At 39.8% G+C, this 23455-nt stretch overlaps 1 protein-coding gene across 12 annotated transcripts in view; it reads left to right on the forward strand.

Annotated features, from left to right (window-relative positions):
- The window catches only part of ERC1 (ELKS/RAB6-interacting/CAST family member 1), a 163619-nt gene that overhangs the window by 60716 nt on the left and 79448 nt on the right, over nt 1-23455 (forward strand). For 8 of the 12 annotated variants that reach the window (XM_053407141.1, XM_053407147.1, XM_053407139.1 and 5 more), the window contains 2 exons: nt 12417-12552; nt 17868-17999. In XM_053407141.1, coding sequence (XP_053263116.1) covers nt 12417-12552; nt 17868-17999 — 268 coding nt within the window. The remainder of the gene's footprint in view (nt 1-12416; nt 12553-17867; nt 18000-23455) is intronic. The other 4 variants (XM_053407148.1, XM_053407150.1, XM_053407146.1 and 1 more) reach the window with 1 other exon arrangement.

Raw genomic sequence — 23455 nt, forward strand, 5'->3', positions numbered from 1 at the left:
GGTTGCATTATTTTGTAATTTGAGTTGCCTCATTCTAACTGATCTTGCTTGCTCAGGCCTGCTTTGTTTGGCGAAATTGCTTGCTGTTTTGTATTAAGTCAATTTCACTGATGTAGGTTTTTTAAAGGATGTTGCACATTTAAACAGTGTTTCCAAGCTGCTCTGCAATTCTAGGCATGTTCTAAATGTATAAAGCAACCAGCAGGGCTTTTGGCTAGTTGATGAACTGCCAGGTCACAAGCTTCCAGTGCCTGCTATATTTTTGTTGCCCGGTATTAAATTGGTATCAATACAAAGTCTTGTAGAAAACAAACTAGGTAATGTTTATTTTTTCTCTCTGAGGTCTTTGACATTTAACTGAATAAAGCACATCTCATCAGTCATTTCTGGCCCTGTCCTTGATGTTGGCAAATGAAAAAAGGACATTTCTACAGTGGAAAAATAAATTTGGTCATAAATAATCTGAAGTAGACGTTTCATTGTCCTTTCCTGACTTCTATACTTTCCTTACCCCAATCCCTCTGAGATATTAGAGTAAATTGTAAGTAGCTGCAGTGTAATACAGACCCAAAATCAGTAGGTTCTAAGCTGCTAACTTTTTTTGAAACACAGCTGTTTTAAAATCTGTTTTCTTGTTGTAAATGTATCTAAAGATGACAACTTGCAGTTGAAAGTTAACTTTCAGAGCAGCAGGTAACTTTTTAGCTGAATTGACTGGCATCATTAGTGGTGGTCTGTCAAGTATCAGATCCACTTTGTTTCTAATCACATTTCTTTTGAAGTGGCAGTCTTCAGTTTTTAGCAATTTGTATAGTTGGTATATTTAATCCATTGAAATGACTTTGAAATGAGGCAGTGCATCGATTTGAAAAAAATGTGCATTACACCCAAATCAACCTGATGGTTTTGGATATAACCTTTTTAAAGTAGCCTTAAACTGGCTTACAGTTATATGTAGCAGGAAGCTCTTGAGTAAAACTGAGTAAGAGAGCAAATAAGAATTTAACTTTTACTCAAGACATATTTTTGCTAGTAAGTCAAAATTCTGGTGGTCACTTCTGGATCCGAATATTTGTACTGCATTTCCTAGAGTACGTTTAAGATAGGTTACCACGACTGTTTCTTGAACATTTATATGTTATTTAGTGATCTGTTTCTCACATGCATGATTGTCTTGGACAGGAGGAACAGTATATTGTTCCTGATGAGGAAGAGCATGATCTGTGTTGAATGATTGTCCTAAATAGCCATAATTTTAGCTTGTAAAAACAACACAAAACTTTCTTTGCAACTTGCTAAATCAAGAAGATGAAGAATAATGCTGCTTTGATTTTGTCTGTCAATCTCATATTTATCAGTGAAATTGACCATAGATAACTCTGAAAACAGGGTGTTATAATTAAAGCAAAAAAGGCAATAATGAACTCCTGAGGCCCATGGCTATGCAGTAACCTCCAACAGGTAGTCTTTAGCATGCCTACCAGTCCATAGTGTTGGAGGGAACTGACTAGAAGTAGCGTGTTCATTATTGTTTTTTAGATTGCACCTCATTATATAGACTTAAAATATAGCTGACTTGACAGCAAGCTTGAAAATGTTCTTAGGTGTTTAAAGAGTTCATACAAAATGATAAGTAGTTCCTGGATTTTCTTAAAGTTTTATGAGCAGCACATGAAAGCTTGTGGTATATTGATTCGCTTAATTTTGGCCTTCTTGTTGAGATAAATTAAGATATTTTCTTGGAATAAATTTTAAATCTGAGAGGGAGGCAGCCTGAAGAAAATTGTCTGATTTCCCAGAACTGTCATCTTGCTAACATCTATGTTCCATAAAATATTCTCGCAAGCAGTAGACAGTTGCTTTCCAGTTTGATCCATGCAAACTTTGGCGTTTTCTTTACACTATTGCTCCAAGAAAGGAAACAAAATAATCAAAAAGAAGGCATTTTCTGGAGCACTCCTTATGTGTTGAATGGTGTAATCTAATTGGGTGGTTTGAACCGCCCTGAGACCTTCGGGTATAGGGCAGCATAGAAATTAAATAAATACAAAATTATAATTAATTCTTTTTGTTGCTGGGAAGTTTACCAGAATGGAGGATTTTGGTTGAAAAAGCCTTGCCTTTCTTTCTTGTCTTGCTTTCTGATGCTGTGCTGCTCCTTTGTCACTTTTCTTGATGTCTTAACTTTGGAGTGTATCCTCATTAACCTTTTCTCTAACTTTCTCTTTCACATTTCCTACCCTGGATTTGCTGCTTGGTTCAGCCTCACTTCAAGGTCAGTATATATTAATTTAAGGATTTTATTAGAGAGGTACATCTACAGCTGAGGTGGTGAAACACTGAAACTCAATTTTCTTCTGTAGAAGACGGGATCGCTCTATATAGGAGAGCTGGACTACAGAGTAGTTTATAGCACAAAACTTGGATGTGCTGGCAGTAGTTACTGTTGTTTGTTCAGACATTAGCAAATTCTTATCAAAATGATGAGCAGGGGAGAGTGGGACAGTCAGCACATTGGCTGGCTTCCTCTAGTCCTGCGCTGAGTATCTGCATTGTGGCCTCTGTGTCACCTCATCCAAGTTCAGATTCTCCATCTTCTGCCTGGTGAGGGAGAGGCCAATGAGGCGTGAGTACATTGTATCAACAGTGGCTATGGGCCATCTTGAATCCGTACTGTCTGCGTGTTGCCACATCTTTCAAGAATTCACTTGTTCTACACCTTATTGATTTATCTGTGTGCACGGGCAGACATTTTGACCTGACATTAAAACTTTAGTCAATTTTATCATTTTGAGCCAGTACCTGAAAATAAGAGAGTCCTGAGTGGTACTTCTCTTTGTAATTGGAAAATCAATTGAAAGGCCTACTATTAGAAGACCCAGGAGTTTTGGGCGTGCGTCTTAATCATTGTGTGTGTGTGTGTGTGTGTGTGTGTGTGTTTTATGTCTTCGATGCGAAGATTTAAATCTGCCCTATACTTACGGGTTGTGGCTGTTTGCAAAATAATCCCATTGTAAGAGAGTAATAAATTAGCTGATCAGTACACATATTTTTCAAATAAGGATTGTATAGGACATTGTTTTCAATGCTTATGCAAATATAGAGGGCTGCTTTGAGGGGGAAGTATACCATTTAGAGGCTAGTTTTGAACTTGTGCATACTTGTTTTATGTATGTTTGAACACTTGAAAATTTTTGAGTTTGCGGGATGCATTTCTAATTTAGGATATTATGGTGTGCTGTGCTGTTGTCAGAAAGAGCACTCTGGTTGTTATGCCAAAGTTACACATGTTTCTTTTTTGGAAGTTGCAAGAATAATCAAAAGGAAGTTATTAAAGTTCCAAAAATATTTGTATAACCAAACTTACAACAAAAGCCTGTGTTGAGCTATTGATCAGCATCCCCACTGGTAATAACTCCACTTACCCATATATAGAGGAGGATAAACTTGGGAAGCAAGAATAACAGTAACACTACCTGATTTCATCGCCTCTAGTGGGAGAAAAATTAAAAACACATTGTTACAGTAATTCATATCCTGAGTGTGCCATAGAACCCCAGAAAATTTAGCATGTGGCTTTATTAATGCCATATGGGGGAAGATGGTGAAACATGGAAGACAGGGCTGGCAAATCCCAGTGTTCTTCTAGCCAGGTATGTTTCCAGTCAGGTCTGAAATAGTTTGGAGCAAAAGACCATAAAGGATAATTAAAAAAAAAAAATCCAAGCAAAACAGTGCTTTAATTTCTAGTTGGGTAAGAAGCCAGCAGGAAAGAGATCTTATCGCATTTCACCAGCTAGACATGAGCAATACTGAACATATGTTCGCCCTAAAGGCATGTGCCAGAAGTTTGCAATGAAATGGCATAATTGTCAAGGAGTTTTATAAAAAAGGAAATGGTGTAAAGGCTCTAATTTAAAAAGTCATCTCTATTCTCCAGAGAAAAAATGTTCAGCTGGTTTTTCTAAGTACAAATAGTTGCAGTTTCTAACTCTGAAATGCATATAGCAGAATTAGAGTAACTTCTTATATCTTAAGGACAGCTACTGTACTGGCCTACTGATAATCAGCATTTGAAAGCCAAAGTCCTCTTAAATATTTTGATTTTTAGTTCATATTGCAGAAATGGTCTCCGTGTAACACTAATAAACTCACCATGCTGAGTTTATAATGAAATAATTGTCTTGCAGCTAACTGGCCAAGTAAGCAGTCTTGCACACATGTGCAAATGCACATATGCACAAATTTTTCACAAGGTTTGAATATTCTGGTTCTGTGCTATCCTCAAATTCAACTGCTTCATAAGTCTTCTACCAGCTCTTAAAACTGAGTTGTAAGAAGTGGGTCATTAAATTGGAAATTGGCCCCAAATTTTCTGCACATTTTCCAGGAGGTATGGGTCTTGCCATGACTGATTCCTCAACTCAAGCTATTCAGGCACATGTCACCTAGCATACTAAACACTTGGAAAGTAATAATTCAAAATATTTCAGCAAAGAGCAAAGTCTCTTTGATGTATGTATGTATGTATGTATGTATGTATGTATGTACGTACATACGTATGTACGTATGTAGGTATGTAACTGCTCAAAAGCTCAGGGGCAAAAAAGCCTTCACAGTTCTCCCCTCCACCATATTGGTAACAAGACCAGTGAGTGTAGTATGACCTCTTTGTCATTCTGCCATTACATCAATATATCACCATACCCCACCATCCACCCATGCCTGCATCCCATGGGTGGTAGTAAGCCTATTGAAATTAATGGACTGACCTTAGTCATGTTCATTAATTTCAGTGGGCTCACCCTGAGTGAATACTGTCCCATGTTTCTTTAGGAGAAGGGAAATGAGCCCTCATTCCTCCTCCCATCCAAAGACTTCCCCCTAAATGTCTGAAACAGGCCCCAGATTCACACTTGGAGGCATTTCCACAACTACATTTAAATATGCCAACTCTAAGAACATAGATATGTCAATTTGTTTCAGTACATGCCCATGTTGCCAACAGTTTATTAAAGTCTTCAAGTGCAAATCAATGATAAGATTATTGTATATACCCCATACCTTCTCTTATGTATCCTCTATTTCCTCACTCTGCCTCAAACTATTTTTAAAATATGTAATGGTAGGGGTTGACTGAGCCCCCTCTGGAAATAATAACAAATTAAACATACAAGCAAGACCAATAGCAGGGGTTGTGGATATATAGAGTACCATAACTGCTTTTCTCTTCAATCAGCTTATAGCACGATATTAATTGCCTTATATGTCTGTATCGGGTGGCCTTCCAAATATTGCATGGATCAGCCAGATATAGGACATACTTAGATGCATGCTTGTGCAGTCTTCAAATTCCAGCCAAAAGGTTAGCAGCATAGGACAACCTCAAATTCCACCCGTATATCCCAAACATTTTAGAACACTCATCTTGGGACAATATGAATTTTATTTCTATCTTTCTAGACTTTCTAAACAGTTCAGCAGTAGTTTAAAATGAAACATTCAGCCTACAACACTCACCCAAACACCATTACAAAGAGATGTTTAAGTCTTCTTCAAGTCATCATTAACCTGGCTTTTGACACTTGAGATGTATATTTGTAGGAACTACCTTATTTTAATAAGTTGTTTTAGACTGTTTTTAACATTGTGCAATATTGTATTTTAAGATAATGTTGTGTTTTAAATGTTGTAACTCACCTCGGGACCTTAGAGTGAAGGGTAGGTACTAAATTGTAATAATAATAATCAGCAGCATCAGTGAGGAACATTGTCGTATCTCCAGAGGAAGGATGTTCTGTACAGAGAAGGCCCTATCCTGTGTCACTATGTATCAGGTTATGCACATCAACACACCCACAAAAAGGACCTTCCACACAGAACATAGGGTTCAACCAAGCAGCTATAAAAGTATTCAGCTCAAAGTCATTTATTGTTTTACACGCTAAAGTTAACACCTTAAATTAGACCAAACAGCAAATGAGCAACCATTGCAATTCTAGTCTAGCAGTGGCATCCTGCACTAGCTGCAGCTTCTAGACTGTCTTCAAGGGTAGCCACATACAATGCAATACAATAGTTCAATCTACAGTGCAGTAGTACAGTATACAGAGTAGATTTCACATTCTTTATGTGCCCAAATGAGTATAATATTTGTACTATTATTTTAAAATCATTTTCAGATATTGTAGGGTTCAGCACACGTATGCACATTCATTCTCTCCCCGTGTTGTTGACTGCTCTCAATGCTTTTGAAAGCACCACATGGGAAATTATTTAGGGACAGGAGAGGTTGTTTTTTAGGGAAATTGATGGAGCACAGTGTTTTCATTTACCATTATGTAAAATGTTTAAATTACAATATATCGTCATGTTAACATATCCCAAAGTAAACAAATTATCCAGTGTGACATCATTAGAAAGATAATTGAGGTTATTATTCAAACTTAATTTATGTGCATCAGATTATTCCAGCAAATACAGCCTCCAGAGGGTGTTTTTTAAAAAAAGACTAATAACAAATGATTTATGTGCACCTATTAGTGACAAAGTAGACAGTCATTATATAGCTTATAGAGTCCCCCTACCCCACTATAAACCATGTATGTTTTATGGTTTACCAAAACTAAACCAAAATGAGTTCCAGTGAATAGCACTTACTTATTTATTTCATTTTATTTATTTTCTCGCATTTCAATCTCACTTTCCTTCCATCATGGAATCCAAGTTGATGTATGTGTGGTTCCCAAGAGGTCACCACCCAAGCAGTAACTCGACCCAGACCTGCTTGGCTTCCACAAGGTGGTGACCTCGTCTACCTTCAGACCTTCAGGAACTTGGGTTCCTGTTATCGATCTCTGTGCCACTAATGCAAGAGGAGCATTTGCCAGCTTTTGGGCCCATTTGCTATCTTTAGGCATTATTAAAAGAAGAGGTTGCACAAGTACTCTAACCCATCAGCAGAGAAATTGTATTGCTCTTTGTAGCACCACTTTGTAGTCTATCTCACTCAGGGGCACAAGTGCCTCTGTAGTTTTCTCTCCACTCAAGAAATGTGTAATGCAGCCACAAGTTCATACCTTTTACAAGGCATTATAAAAGTCTTCCACACTTACATGGGGTCAGCAAAGTATGTGACTGTAAGGGATTCATTGTCCCCCTCAGATGTTCTATGTTAGAGACTCCAGCAATGACTGGCCTACTGCCATTTGAACAGTGAAGAGGTGTGCTCTAGTGAACAAGGATTCAAACTGTGGGCAGAGGCACATATACAAACCCCTCTCCCAACACATCATGCCCTTCTCAGCCCTTGACTGCATAGTGAAGGTCTGTGGGAGACTTCTGCTTGCATTTTCTTGAGCATAGTCACACAGAGAAGTGTGAACAAACCCCACTGCAGACCCACATAACATGGGGGGGGCGGGAGAGGGAGAGCATATTGTGTAAATATGTTTGAGGTGCAGTTTGTGTGCACCTCCCTGTCCCCATCCATATTTGGAGGCTTTGCATGTTCAGGGAAATGCCTAAATAATTTTTTGCTTGATGAATTTCTCTTCTTATAGGGAGAGACTGTTCTGCTCACCCTGCATACTGATTCGCATATTTGTTAAGAGTGGAAATGCAGTCTTTTCCACACTGTTTAACACTGAAAAAACTGGGCTCTACTCTGTTGTGTTGCTTTGGTAGAAATTCAACCTAGCTTTCTGAATTGCTTTTGCTGGATTTAGGCCAACTCTTCCACAGGTTTTTTGGTTGTGATTTCTCACTGTTTAATTGCTTAAAAAATTGTCCAGTAGCACCTTAGAGACCAACTAAGTTGTCCTGGGTATAGGCTTTCGTGTGCATGTACACTTCTTCAGATACACGAAGTAGTGTATCTGAAGAAGTATGCATGCACACGAAAGCTTATACCCAGAACAACTTAGTTGGTCTCTAAGGTGCTACTGGGCAATTTTTTAATTTATTTATTTTGATTGTGTCAGACCAACACGGCTACCTACCTGAATGTTTAATTGCTTATCGAGCCTGCAGATGGGTTGGAACCTTCACCTTCCAGGAAGAGGATTTTAGCCTTTCCTTCCTGCCTCTTGAAGTAGGAACTGACCCAATACTGAGTGACCTGCTCATAATTACAATAAAAATTACCAAGGGAATGATTTCCTTATATATTCCCCAGTGGTCCTTCAGTGCTTGGTATGTTTTACTAGTATAGCTTTTTAATGTCCATATTTGATGTCCATTAATTTCAAAGAGTCTACTACTAACGCTTCTAAAAAAAATTATTCTAAATAATCCTTTAAAAATGAACCACATGTAGAACACATTTGTGTTTCTCAAATGGCTGGCCTCCCAAAGGAAGGAGTTTTTTTGGAAAGAATATGGAGGAAGGGACAGAAACAATTTGTCTAATTTTGGAAAAATAGTTAAGAATCAGGATTTTCCAAAGGATAGATTGTAACCCTTCTAGAATCATTAAAAGGGGAAGTGGGGAGTTGCAAATCCCTGATTACTGTAGAGAGTAGGTGCTGGGGGGAAGGTATAGGATCTGATTAGGTAGCCCCCAGGAAACTTTTCAGATGAAGATGTATAGACACAGAAACTCTAGTAAGTTTAGAAGATGATATAATTTTGTGAAGTTTGCAAAATACTGAGATTGAAATAATGAGAAAATAAGTACTGGGTAGAGTGGCAAGAATTAATCTGCTTCTTGAGCTTACCTACACCTTTGAACTCTCTTGAGACCTATTTTAATGGTTAGGTACAAAGTTGGCTTCTCCTATCCACCCATCTCAATTTTCAATTCTACTTCCCTTCCCCTTCCTCTATACTTATCTGTACATAGAATTTGTTTTTAAAACCTGGGTTTCCTGGTTTCAGGATATAAAATCCACCCACCCCTCTCTGAAAACCCATTTGGGGCTTCTTGCTGGCATACATACAACAGGCTAGTTATATTTTCATGACTTCTAGCAACAAGCACTGTTTTCATTGGCATTGGTTGCCTTGTCTTATAAATGCCATGGAAAAGTGAAGAGCAGTGTAAGAAAATGACGAGGACTTGTGGCAAGAAGCTCGCAAACAGAACTCCTAATGGACTGTTTGAACTTGCTAGCGTTCGTTTTAACAGTGCTACATTAACTCCTTTCAAAAGCATAATGATTTTTTTTAGCTGTTGAATTGTGTCTGAGGCATAAATGATGAGAGGAATTCATCTTCTCTTTAAATGACATCGCAGGTTGGGTCTGCTTCTTATTTACTTTATAGGGGGGTTGCCTTTAAAAATGCCTGTTTTAATTTATTTTAACATAAATATTGTATTTATAAAAAGCATCCAATTAATGCTTTAGACACTGTTGCCTGTTCTTCCCAAAAGATACAGGAATGATTCCAAAATGCCATTTAGCCCTGGCACTAATGTTGAAAGGGACTGCACAGGTAGCTTTTATCAGCTGAAAAGAAGCTTCTTGTTCAGAGGGACAGAACTTTTGCAGGCCACTCAGCTGAGTTTGCTCCCCCACTATTTCCCTGCTTCGCATGTTACCATAGAAATGGGCACTGTAGCAGTTAGTGCGTAGCCGCATATGCCCTGAAATGTGAGGTGATGTGCACCTCACATGTGTTACCTGTGATCTTTACAACTATTCAAGAGTAAGTCTAATATGTGGAAAGGAATCTTTAAGCACATTTTATTTGTAGCAGTTAATTTACTATTACAATACATTAGTGGTGTGGTGCATTAAAAAGTCTATAAACTGGAAAATAATGCAAATAAAAATGTATTGCAAGTTAACATATATACACATTTTGTAAAGAAGTAAAACCAAAGAACAGTGAACTATTGAAATAACAGTACAGTTGAACCTCGGGTTGCAGACGTAATCTGTGACAGAGGCACGTCCGCAACCTGCAGCGTTCACATCCTGAAGCGCTGCGTCTGCGCCAGCGTGATTTGGTGTTTCTGCGCATGCGCGAGCAGTGAAACCCGGAAGTAAACCGTTCCGGTACTTCCAGGTTTCCCACAGTCCGCAATCCGAAAACACATAACCTGAAGCGTCCATAACATGGGGTGTGACTGTATGAAACAATAGCTCTTATGACAATGAGTCAGAATTTGAGTCGTAACCTGCTCTCTAACCTCTAAAGGTGGCCATTCTCCCTGAGAGTGTGTGTTGCAAACTACTTAATCTAGATCATATATACTGAAATATAAACATTGGGATACATTGATTCTCTGGCCACATAGGAGTCTTTTTTAGGTGGAAAAAGAGTGTGATATAAATCTGACATTACACCTCCACTTTTCTTCCATAGATGGCATACTTGCAAAGAGAACGCTCCTCAGCCTCTTAAATGTCAAAAAGGCCTCTTAGGTTAACTGTTAGCAGAACAGATGGGATGCAGGCATGGCCTAATCTTCTTTGGGTCATCTACTGGAGCAAACAAGGTCAAAAGACTATCTAATCAAAGAGTATCCAAACGTCTAATATTCAACATAACTAAATAGTCATTCTTTGGCTAACAGTTTTAAAGCCTCTCTTATCTTAAAACAGCAGTTTGCTAAATTGCAGGCTACTGTTCTGTTTTGCTCATTCTTCATCTCGGGGGTGGGAGCCATTCAGAAAGCTTTTGCACGGTGGTTGAGCCACATAGTGCCCGAGTGTAGCACATAAGAGGAGCCTCTTACATTCCTACACAAGAGACAGGATGTCAAGGCCACTAAACACAATTCCTGGGGCCTCCCCTGTGGGAACAATAATATAAAAATAGATTCTGAATAACAATGCCAAGGTGAAACATCTTTGAGACACTGAGCATGTGCAAACCCCGCAACACTACCCACTACCAAGGAATTCTCCTTTGCCTTAACACTATGAATTCTGTGGGTTGAAGAATAGCTTGAGGCTCTGGAGACAACTTCTAAGTGTAAAACAGCACTAAAACATTTATTTCCATGCACCTTAAAAATTACAGCAGGGACTGAGCTTGAAATGTACATCTGACCATGCTTATTTAGTGGTGGTATTATTATCATCAACAACAAAAGATTTGCAGGCCACTTCATAATATAAAGGTAATCAAAGCGGTTTACAGAATCAAAACAATAACAATATCCTTCAAAAAAAAAAGTAAACAATTTCTTTAGATATACAGTTGTTCCATAAACGACTGGGTCACTGCTGTGCACAGAGTGGGCAAACAGTTCTCTTGTCTGGCTACTCCTCCACGCCAGAATACGCCTGGTCAGTTCAGGGTTTTGTATTCTGTGGCCATCATCGCCTTCCCTGCTAAGGCCTTTTTAGGGGAAAATGGCAACCCAAATACCATACATACACAAGAAAAGCCTGCTGCTGGATCAAGCCAGTGGCCCATCTAGCCCAGCATCCTGTTCTCACAGTGACCAACCAGATGCCCCTTTTGGGAAACCTGCAAGCAGGATCTGAGCACAGGAGCAGCCCTTTTCCTTCCTGCGGTTCCCAGCAACTGTCATTCAGAAGCATCACAGAGCAGAGCCATCCTGGCTGGTAGCCATTGGTAACAATCCTCTCCATGAATGTGTCTTGTCTTCTTATAAAGCCATGTGGATTGGTGCCCACACATTTTGTTTGGCCTGAGACATTTTTTCTGCCTGTGGCAACAGAGCATCCTAGAACTGCAGGACTGAAGGGACCCCAAGGGTCATCTAGCCCACATACCCCCCTGAAATGGAAGAAGGCAGCACACACATTCACTGGTTCCATGGACAGAGTCCAGCTGGAGGGGTGGCTGGGTTTTATTCTAGCTCCACCGACTCTGGGAGTTGATGTGATTTCAAAATTTGCAGAGAACAAAGTTAGGAAAAATGGGTTTTAAGTGCTTATTCTCACAATGTTAAGTAAATAAACCAGAAAATAACACTTGCAACTGTATCTTATTTTTCCTACTTTAATAATTTCAATGTGTGTGGGGGGGGGTTTGACAAAAAAAATCTGCACTGGGTACCACCTAGCTTTGCTATGCCACTGGGTCAACAACTCTGGGAAACGGGGGGGACGCCGCCGGAGGGATCTTTGCACCACGGTGCCGGATATTCTTAAGACGGCCCTGGAATTAACACTGTAGGCTTCATCTTAACATGTTCTCATCTTGTCTTTAAAAAAAGTCACCATAGTGCATATTCCGTTTTTGAACTCAAGTACAGCCTTGGGGCCAGTTCTAGAACGCCATTGTTTAATTTATTGTGTGCAGAAGTATTTCATTTCATAAGATTTTGTCGACTTTGGTCACTTAACCGAAAATGGGTTGCTGCAGTGAATAACTTGGCCAAATCTACGCCATTGCTGAAAATACAGAAGAATTGTTCTACCCTGCATTTCATAACTTCTGCTTTCAAATGTAGATTTGCACAAGCATTTGAATACTTGCTTTCCCCTTTACAGGCAAATTAAAGATCAGAATAAAAAGGTAGCAAATCTGAAGCATAAAGAACAAGTGGAGAAGAAAAAGAGTGCACAGATGCTAGAAGAAGCTAGACGGCGGGAAGACAATCTTAATGACAGTTCCCAGCAATTGCAGGTAACGTGAATCTGTATGTCTGACACAGGGCCATCTTCCTTGAGATTTCTGCCTCAGTTGCTTCCTCGCTTTCAGACTTATTCCTAATAAAGGAGTTGCTTTGTGATTAAAGGAGGAGCTTTACCCTCACAGCATTCTGAGATTCTGGAAGTGTGTGGCCTATTAAGCTTCAACAGTTTGATCCCTTTTATGGTAAGTGAGCAAATAGGACTTTGTTTCAGCCGTAAGTTACTGGAACAACATTATAAACTCGCCATCGATTTCAAGTTGGTTACAGAGTCTGGCTTCCGGTGCTTCTAAAGATCTTGCTTAATTGTTTTGAGATACTTGGACTTAGCTTTTGTTCAGTAAAGAAAACCTGAGAAGCACACATGTATCAGTAAGTATCCTTGGCGTTACAAAATTACGTTTCTGTTTATTTGGGCACGGATCATTTTCTTCAATTTCACACCTATTCACTGCATATTTCCCTCCATCTGTAAAGCCACTGACACAGTGCCATGTTGTCATAAGTGACTCCTCACGGAATATTTCACAGCATAAAGTAGGCATATTGTGACAGTCATCTGCAATACCAAGTTAATTTGCAATGGAAGCTGTGTTCTGATGAACATACTTTAGTTGAACAAAGTTCTCTGAGGGGTTAGCAGGTGAAATGTATTTACTGTTTTATTAATTTGAAACATGTTTTGTAGTAACAGAGTGATTCTCATTTCAAAGTGGACTATCCACATGGAATCATAGAATTGTAGAGGTGGAAGGGACCGAGGGTCATGTAGTCCAACCTCCTTCAGTGCAGGAATCCTGCCCACAGTCATTTCTGGGTGGGCTCAAACCAGCAACCTTCTGGTTAACAGAGATACATGGAGAGAGGGTGCAGGGAAAGGGAGACTGTGCAGTTTCTCAAGGCCCAGTACAGATTACATTCACTATACTATCTGGAGCCTGATTGTGGGAGGCAGGAAGGGAAAGAGGCATGGTTCTGGTGTGTACATGTGTAAATAACTCCTCAAGCATTAGGGAAGCTGTTGCAAGCTAACGTGGAACAGGTAGAAGATATAAGAAAGGCTGATGAACTGCTCATTATACCAGGACTTGTGCATCCATCATCCATAGCTTATACAAATTCCCAGTGTTCATTGGGCCTCTTGCCAATGTAGGTAAAGTGAAGAATTCAAGGGACATACTTTATAGGTCAGTTTTAAGTGTTGCTACTTGTAAGCTTTGCAAAGTAAGTGGAGATGTGGCTTTAAATGTCCTGCTCCATTTCAGCATTAATCTAATAATGGCCATATGCTTTACATATAGGTATGTAATGGCATTCAAATGTCAGTTTTCTCAAATATATAACAATTCACTTGAAGGTGAAATAAGTCCTCTTTGGTGGTCTTATTTTGGACATGTCTCTTCTCCATTTAGTAGCAGGTCCAGTTTAATTATATCAGTAGTTTAGTGTGAGTGTGTGAGTATGGGCATGTAGATATATATAGATATGTAATTTTAAAACATCAAATCAGCTTGCTCTGAATCCCATAAGGATGCAGTTAATCATAAAATCATATTTATTACAGTGACTAGGGGGATATTTGTCATGCCCTCAAGCTCAGTGAAGGAGCCAGCTTAGTCTCTGGCTCTGTACCACCACCTGGGGAATTGGAGCAGCCTCCTGATGCTGGTATTTCAGAGCCAACAGAATCTAAGGCTAGTGGCTCAGAATCCATGGAACCTGAGGCTGGTTGCCTAGAACCTGAGTTAGGACCCTCCCCTAAGCCTGACTTGTAAGAGAATCAAATGCTCCATATGCTACCACACCTCCCCAAAGATGCAGGGAGCAGGCCACCAGAGAAAGGTGAACCATTTTTTGTCTGCAGGGTTGGCTCTTTAAGACACACAGTCTTTAGTCCAAGAGCTTAGACCTTGGGAAAGGTGGCCCAGAGGAAGAGATTTGTAAGGCCTAAGTTCACTTCCAATGGTGAGCTAATAAAGTTGCTCACTCAGAATATTTTCGTTAAAATTCTGTCCCCACTCTTCTCCAGCAAGAATCCAGTCAGCTTATCCAACACAACTAGTTTTCCTTTATTCTCCTGGGAGCTAATTAGTTAAATAAAAAAGTAAGCACAGGGAGAAATAGATATACTGTAAGCAACCATTGCCGGTTTTGGGGTTAGTACACAGAAGCACCAATTTTAAATAATTTTGGCTTTTGTGGTTTTGGCTGGAATTAATAATTCATTATGTAGTGCTTAAAAATATGATCCCTATTTTCTTAAACTAGCCATCTGCAATCCAGCCAAATAAACAAGCTTCCAAGCTCTTACTGCACTGTCTGTAATAGGCATGTGGTTTGTCTCTTCCGAGTCAAATATCAAAGTGTTCATTTATACGGGAGTTTCTGATGATGGAAGCTTGACATTTGGAAAGAACAATAAGAGGATTGGAGGAATAAAACCAGCAATAATGACAATTAACTCAATTTACCTGGACTAAAAATGAACCAATTAAAATGGATTTATAATATTGTCCATCTTTAGTTCTCTTATAAGAGCTTTATACATGAGAGTTTGCTTCTCTAACAGGAAGATAAAAAACTAATCCCCTCTCTTTTTTCCTTCTCATGGCTTCTAGTAGGTACGTAGACAGTAGCATTTAGAATGAGATGTCACCTAATATGAATCAGTAGCTCATAATGCTTATCATAAATATGAGGCAAACTCCAATAGCCCCCCCTCTGGTTTTGAGTACAAAACAAGCTTCTTAATGTGCTTAATAATGTGCCTTTTAATTTTCATTTAATCCAAACCCAGATACCAATTAGGGTTCACAAAATGATCATACTGACTCCTTCTGTTCCCACATAGTCTATTGGCTGCAAGGAATAGAATCTGGCACTTTAAAAATCACTAGTCTTTCATCCAGAGTTGCATCTGAATTCTATGAAAAAATATGTGGGAGCTTCCTCCGCTGACATTGCCACTACCATTGAATAATCATAGGTTTCATTTTTAATAATAGGATGCAAAGAAAGTGGGACACGTTCTCAGGCTCTGTTAAGCAAGGTGCTCTTTGTTACTAAGAAAACATCATCCAGCATCATGAGTATGCATTGTACACCTTTCTCTTTGTTAGAGGCCAGTGTGGAACAGTCTTGGAATTGGAAGTTAGGGAAAATTTCATGTTCTACCCACCCACCCACCCACCTCCAAAAAGGCGTATCCTGGAAAAATAATGTATCACCAAGTTAAAACTTAGGCGCAGGAATGGCTTTTGTTTGGTGATGATTTATTAATAGTTGCTTGTTTTGCTATACACATCTGTTTTGTTTACTATCTGCATTTGCTTAGCCTTTTCAGATTCATTGAATGTTTATTTAAGTGATAATATATGAGTAACATTAATATTCAAAATATATTGCTACATTTCCATATTGATTACATTACAGTATTAAGATGGAATTGATTGTTGCACTACTTGATCATTTTCTGGATTTTCAGTAGAATTAGAGTGTCCCACAGAGTTAATACTTTTGAATAGGGAAACTTACTACATGTACTTGAATTGCAAATGCTTGCCGCTTATCTCAGATGAAAAACACAGCTATACCTCCATTATACTATGCTTCCTTCTATGCAGTTGCTCAGCTTTAACCAGACACACATTCTTCTATAGAGTAGAAGTGGAGACACCACTGAAGATTCTGAATATGACAGTCTGGATTCTGACATAACATAGACAACCTAATGAGTATTTTCCATGTCTGCTGCAATTAGAACTGCACACTATAATTTTCGAGGACTGTCTGTTGCAGACTGGGTAGGGTAATTCTAACTCTAAGCACCTGTAACAACATTAGAAGGGTTTAATCAACACTGCTTCAGAAGATATAGAAAGTAAGCACAATGTTCTTGATGCTGGAGTAGCCAGTGTATGAAGATCATCTTCTTTGTTGAGACGTTCACTTGAGTAGCATCTGGACAATTTTTCCTGTGTTAGATGATGTTGCTTTCTCCTTTTTCTCTATTCCACTATGTGTGTATTAGTACAAACATCAAGATTTTCCTGTCCTCTCATCACAACACAAGGCTTGTGTTCTTCTCTCATAAGTCAAGAACCTCTCTGTACAGAAAGAGTCTGAGAGAACTGTGTACATTTGGCAGTACTTGTAGTAGTTTGCTGAGGTGCACCATCCTCACGAATACAAGATCTTGCAAATATCATGACCATTTAAATATTTTTAGCGATTAACAAAGTGAATGGTGCCAAACCAGTCCTCTTTCCAGACAGACAGCACCACCATTCCTCAGAGTTGAAATGACAAATCAGAAACCGTGGGAGGATTCTTAGAGGATGCTAACTTGCTGCTGCTTTATTTCTTAGTGCTTATTAGTTGCTATATGATATGCTAGTTGTGAACTTCAGAGAAGCCTGGCAGACCCTTCCTGATAATCATACATTCATGGTGGATGAGATCAATGAAGTAGTGTGAAACTGGAAAGAAGACAATGTTCTGTCATTTAGTTGAACCTAAAACACTCCTTGGATAACAAGCAAGCAGTGGCAACTCATGTTTGTGTCTGAGTTACAGTTTCAGAAGCTGACAACATTCATATATTTGTGTAAAAACATTTCCTAGTCTATAGCCTAAAGATCTCTTGTTTTTGTACTAGATGTTTCAAACATTAAATAAGCATCTGATGTAGCATTTTGGTCTATGACAACATGGTTTACATATGTAAGAGATTTCATTCTGAAGAGAATCAGTTCCTAATGTTTCAAATACTGCTTATTTGACACTCTGGCCTTCGTCTTTCCATCTCACATAGACCCTTTGCCATGTTGATTTAATCGGATGGTGCTTTGTATCACTCTCCATATAGAAAAAAAAGGAGCTCTAGTCTCCAAGCAAATCACTAACTGCAAGTTGCACTCCTTCCAGTTTTCTATGCCTTGCCTGTCAGGTTGCGCGTGCCTGAGAAGAGATTCTGAATGCTTGCTGCTATACCACAACATCTGCGTACTAACCTGCTATGGAGCTGCATGTGAATCTGCATCTTTTGCACATAATCTGTCAACTGCTCTAGCTGTTCTTTACACAAACGGCACTTCTAGCACTGATCTCTTGGTTTGCTATCTTTCTCCTTTGCTGTGATGCTTACCTTCTCCAGCTCTGCCTTCACTTACAACTTCTCCCTTCCTCTATGCGAAGATTTGTGCTTGTGGAATTACATCACGGGAGAGTAACTTATGGTTGACGTAGCACTTGGCTTGCTGGCTTTTTAAATCCAAGCTACTTTATCTGGTCTCCTATCATTTTCCAGGACAGTCTGCATAAGAAGGATGATCGAATTGAGGAGCTAGAAGAGGCACTCAGGGAGAGTGTGCAAATAACGGCAGAGCGTGAAATGGTGTTAGCTCAAGAAGAATCAGCCAGGATACAGTCTGAAAAACAGGTCTGCGTAATTATAGTCACTGCTGTTGCTATCTAGGCAACATTGTTAGGTATTGTAACTTGATTTGTTTAGCATTGTATCAGAGAATCCTAAAGCCCTTGGTAGACTTTTTTATTTAGTTCATTTTCAAGTAATTTCCCACCAGATATTTTAAGCTTCTTTGAAATCTGAAAATGAATCCTCTAAATAGTGCCTTCAAGTTCCACTCAGTAAAATATACCAGTATGAGAACAGCTATCATTAAACAGGTTTTTGTATCTTGCATTTAAGCCCTTTTAGAAACATATTCTGATAACTGCTGCTTCCCTCACCCATAACCTCCCCTTTCCATTGAAACAATGCTGACATCAGAAAAAAGACTGAAGTCACTTTTTTCATTCTGAAGATTTTCTCAGCTAAATTCTTTAACATTTTAGTGCCTTTTGCACAATAGCCATAGACACTTTTTGAAAGTAAATAAAAGGATTTTGGATTCAAAATTATCAAAGATTCATACAAAGCAGTGGGTGAACTGGATAAAATCTAATATGAGATTATCTTTCTTTGAAAAGTAAGTATTGAAGAAACCTCATGTGGACTGTTTCTATATAACCACAATTGGTAGTGGAAAATTATTCCTTAATCTCTTTTGGGAAAACATTTCATCATTAGAAATGGCAGTGCTACTTATACTTATTTTAAAAGGATATTATTTTATTACCAATCTATGAGCTAGTTTCTTACTCAACATAGGGTGCTCAAAGCAGCATACAACAAAGAAAAAGAACAATAAAAGGAAACACCAAAAAAGTGATTAAATAAAATAACCATGTAGCAGAGAAAGCATGAACAGAATTGACAACAAAACCAAGCAGCTTAAAAACCAAACAATGGGAGAAGATCAAACAATATCGAAGGCATAAAGGAAAAGGGTGGTCCTTACCACTTGGCAAAAGGATAATAAAGAAGGAATCTGATGAGCCTTCTGAGGGAAGGGCGTTCCACAGTGAGTGTGCAACCAAGAAGACTCTGTCCTGCATTCCCACCAACCACAGCACAGCATAAGACAGCATCCTGTGTCAGTAATATTGGACTGATCTCTGCCACCTTGTTAAATATTGCACAAGACGAACTCAAGGTTGCCCATTTCTCCACATCAGATAGCGGCAGCCAATCTGACTCTTCTCAGGATGACTCATCTATTCATAGTTGATATAATTTCATGGTCTTCTGTCATGGTGGTGGTGATCATCACCATTTGTGCCCTTTCAACAGGCACTGTACAGCATATAACGAGTTTCTGTACATTAGAGCAATGAGCAACAACGTCCATGTGCTTCCATGTTACTTCAGCAGACATATGCAGCATTCTGCCGCGGCTTCCATGGCTGTCCTTCAGGATCTCACATGATGCAGCACCCTCCTCCTCTCTGCTGTTTCCACAAACCATTTTGATCTCAAGAGCTTGGAGTTCTGTGTTGGCCATTGCTCTTTTGGGGGATGGCACAAACAGCACAGGAACACTGTAGCACAGAAGGACTACCACTAGCATTTCAAGCGCTTGTGCTTTAAAATAGTGACTCGGACAGTTTGTGGAAAGGTACCCAAGCAAAAATATAATGTAGGACTTTCAAAACAGTGTTTGCTTCCTTCTGAAAGAGTACTAGAGCAGTTCTTCAGGGGAAACTGATAGTTTTGACAGCAATAAATACATAATTTCTTACTGGGGGGCGGGGGGGGCTATGCTCACTTCTGCGGTGACAAATTATATCAGAGGACAGATTTCCAAGGTGTGATGGCCAGTGTGCTAAGGCAACTGCTTCTTTTTTAGTGGTAAGTACTCAAGTACTCTCTGTTTTAAAAAATAATGCATGGTATTGACGTACCAATAGAGCAAATACTTTAATGTAACAGCAAGAGCAGGCAGTAAATGGTTTTCTTTATGCGCTTACTAGAGTGTTTCCCTCACTATTGATTCTCTAGTCCCTTGTCTCTATTGCGCCATATGTACTAGATTGCATTTCATCCACTAGTCAGGCTTAGTAAATGTTTCAGAATTTTTTTTTAGCACAGCAGGTGTAACATCATCTCATGGTTGCTCTTCAAGCACACTTGCACCACCACCATCACCTGCAATGAAATTCTCACATAGAACATAGGCAAGACTGTTCTTAACTATAGATTGTACTGTACAGCAGGGTTCATGTTTACATTGTCAAGTCAAGGTTCCTTGCCTGTAGATAAAGCTACAGATGGTGGGTACTCTCATTTTTGCCTTTCTCGGTCCAAACTCATGAAAGGTGGGTTCTAATGAAGCCATGCCCACAAATTATTATTATAATTCATATATGCAACAATGCGGGTGGCGCTGTGGGTTAAACCACAGAGCCTAGGGCTTGCCGATCAGAAGGTCAGCGGTTTGAATCCCCGCAACGGGGTGAGCTCCCATTGCTCGGTCCCTGCTCCTGCCAACCTAGCAGTTCAAAAGCAAGTCAAAGTGCAAGTAGATAAATAGGTACCGCTCCAGTGGGAAGGTAAACAGCATTTCTGTGTGCTGCTCTGGTTTGCCAGAAAGCAGCTTAGTCATGCTGGCCACATGACCCGGAAGCTGTACGCTGGCTCCCTCAGCCAGTAAAGCGAGATGAGCGCCCCAACCCTAGAGTCGTCCGCGACTCTAACGGTCAGGGTTCCCTTTACCTTTTTATTTGAGGCATGTTAAAGTTTTCCCTTTTGGGCTCCTAACAATTAGTAAATTATAATATATAATGAACAAATCTCTGACCTCTAGTCAGAGTAACACATTTTTCCAACTGATATGTTTGGTCCGGTGGTTGGGAAGACTTCCGATCCTGCCAACCATGGCAGGGGGAAATTGGTTAAAGGCTTACAAATATTCTAAACATTCTGCATATAATATAAAGCGGGGGGGGGGGGGGGTTATAAAGCATAATGTAAGAGTTAAAGATATCTGGGCTCTGCTGTCACCCACTTCACATTACAACTTGTTTGGTTTTGGCTGGAGAACGAATTTGGGAGATGTCCTTATTTCAGAATTAAAGGTGGTGGTGTAGTTTAATACGGTGCACTACAGCATAGTATGGCCTGAAGGATAGAAAAAAATGTAATTCCTTCCTTTGCAAGACATGGGCAGGGGGGTAGGGGAGAGCTGAATGGGGTGCAGAAGTGGGAGATAAGGGTTGGGATGTTAGGAAGGGGACTTGGGAGGAGTGGGCTGGGTGGATGAGAGTCAAGGAACTGGGGAAGGGTAAAGAAAGTGACGCGGGTGGCGCTGTGGTCTAAACCTCAGAGCCTAGGGCTTGCCGATCAGAAGGTTGACAGTTCAAATTCCCGCGACGGGGTGAGCTCCCGTTGTTCGGTCCCAGCTCCTGCCCACCTAGCAATTCAAAAGCACGTCAAGTGCAAGTAGATAAATAAGTACCACTCCGGCGGGAAGGTAAACGGCACTGCTCTGGTTCATTAGACGCAGCTTAGTCATGCTGGTGACATGACCCGGAAGCTGTACGCCAGCTCCCTCGGCCTATAGAGCAAGATGAGCGCGCAACCCCAGAGTCGTCCACGACTGGACCCAACGGTCAGGGGTACCTTTACCTTCTTGCAGTTTAATTGTGCAAGCACATAGATATTTTTTCCCCCAGTGTTTTGGAAGCCAGATCCCGCATCACCATAACCGGGCTGTTTTTATAAGTTATGGAGATAAGCCTCAGGTTAAGTTTTAAAGTATTTTTTAATAAGCTCCTTTATGATGGGCAGGCTATAAATATTATTATTATTATTTTACTTGTGCTGGAAATTATTTTCTTAAGATATTGTTACCATTTTCTTTCTCCAGCAAGGAAGAGGGTGGTGCTATCTTGGCTGTAGCCTGCATTAGTGCTTTGTTAAAGTGAGCCTTCTGTCTCGGGACATGAAGAATTGAGTGAAGTCTTTTGTTGTCACCTTTTCTGGATCTTTTTGTGTTACCCTCTCCTTTCTTAAAGCTTTGAGGGTTTGTTTGTTTTTAGATGGCAGGGGCTTTTGCTCTAAGCTATTTTTCTGGGCCTTGGAGCAAAGCTTAGAGTTTAAGCAGCCATCTTCTTTCCTTTGTGGCCATGCCTCCCATGTGTACATCTTTTCAAGCTGTTTTGGGGGAATTTCCTTAAAAAATAGGGATGGGTTGTAAGAGCAAAGTTGTGGTTCAGCTCTCCTCGATAAATATTCATATAATCACCTGTTTTCCCCTTTACATTTTTTTCTTCTTGAAAGTTTGTTGTGGAGCATTAGATAGGTGGGGAATGGGGCCTGTTGCCAGGAAGGGGAAGGGGCAGGTCTGGTAAGCACCAGCAAGAATCTCCTATCCTTGTGACCAATTTCGGATTCTAAGTGCTCTTGTTTCGTACCTCTGTAGCCAAGAGATCATATGGAGCAGAATACCAAAATGAACTCGGCTTAGATATAGCAGCAAGCAGTGACTAATGCAAGCCAGGACTCTCAAACCCCCTTCTTCGAGTAATGGTTTCAGTTGGAAGTTTGGGTGGCATGGGTCTGGACTGCAAACAAATCACAGTTAAGCTAAATCAATATTTAGTGTAGAGATGTGGATGACGATGTACTACAACTCCCATTATTGCTAACCGTTGGCCATGCTGCTTAAGCCTGGGAGGTGAGGAGAGTTGGGAGTCTGGCAACATCTGGAGGATCATAGGTTCCCTGTGTTTAGCCTTAATGCAGTCACTAGCACTGCTCAGTAATAGCTGTATCATGTTCTTTGTGTTGTAATTGCATCAAAAGTTTGCAAGTGAGGGGTTTGCTTGCTTGCTTGCTTGCTTTTAAGGATGCACTATTCCCATATTTTCACTGTAAGGGTTCTAATTTTTCCATGTGTTTAAAAGTTGTGTGAGAAACAGAAAATTGTGTGAGAAGCAAAAAGTGAAAATTGTGATGATGTGCACCTCTGTTTTTGTTTAGAGTCTGATGAATCCTTTAATGTATTAAAAGTGTTACCAGTCCTAGATTTGAATTGCTCTCTGCATGTTGGTACTACTTAAACTCTTTAATTGCTCTTTCTGATTTTAATTGCATGCTTTCCCCTCTTTCTTCAATTTACTGTTTTCCACCATTCTGCTTCTTGTTGCCTGTTGAAGCTATCAGATGAAAGAATGCACGAGACCAATCATTTAGACTGTAAATTGCTAAAGGTACGAAGAAGTCTCATTTCTGTTTACATTCCCCACTGTTCTGTCCAAAAATAATCTTTCTGCAAGCTAGCCCTGTGTAACCCTATGGCCTTGCTATCTTGACATCCCTGTTATTGTGACTGTTGGGAGGATATGTTGTGCTCTGATGCAGCAGCTTGGAGTGGCTCCAGTATTAAAATTCTACCTATCTCAAGCCATCAAAATGCAACTGAAATTGCTCTTGCATCAATTACGGCAAATGCTGTAACTTGAGCTTTCCATTGTTGAGGAGCCATCGCTAAG

This window comes from Podarcis raffonei, chromosome 10 (assembly GCF_027172205.1).
Source record: "Podarcis raffonei isolate rPodRaf1 chromosome 10, rPodRaf1.pri, whole genome shotgun sequence".
Classification (NCBI taxonomy): Eukaryota; Metazoa; Chordata; class Lepidosauria; order Squamata; family Lacertidae; genus Podarcis; species Podarcis raffonei.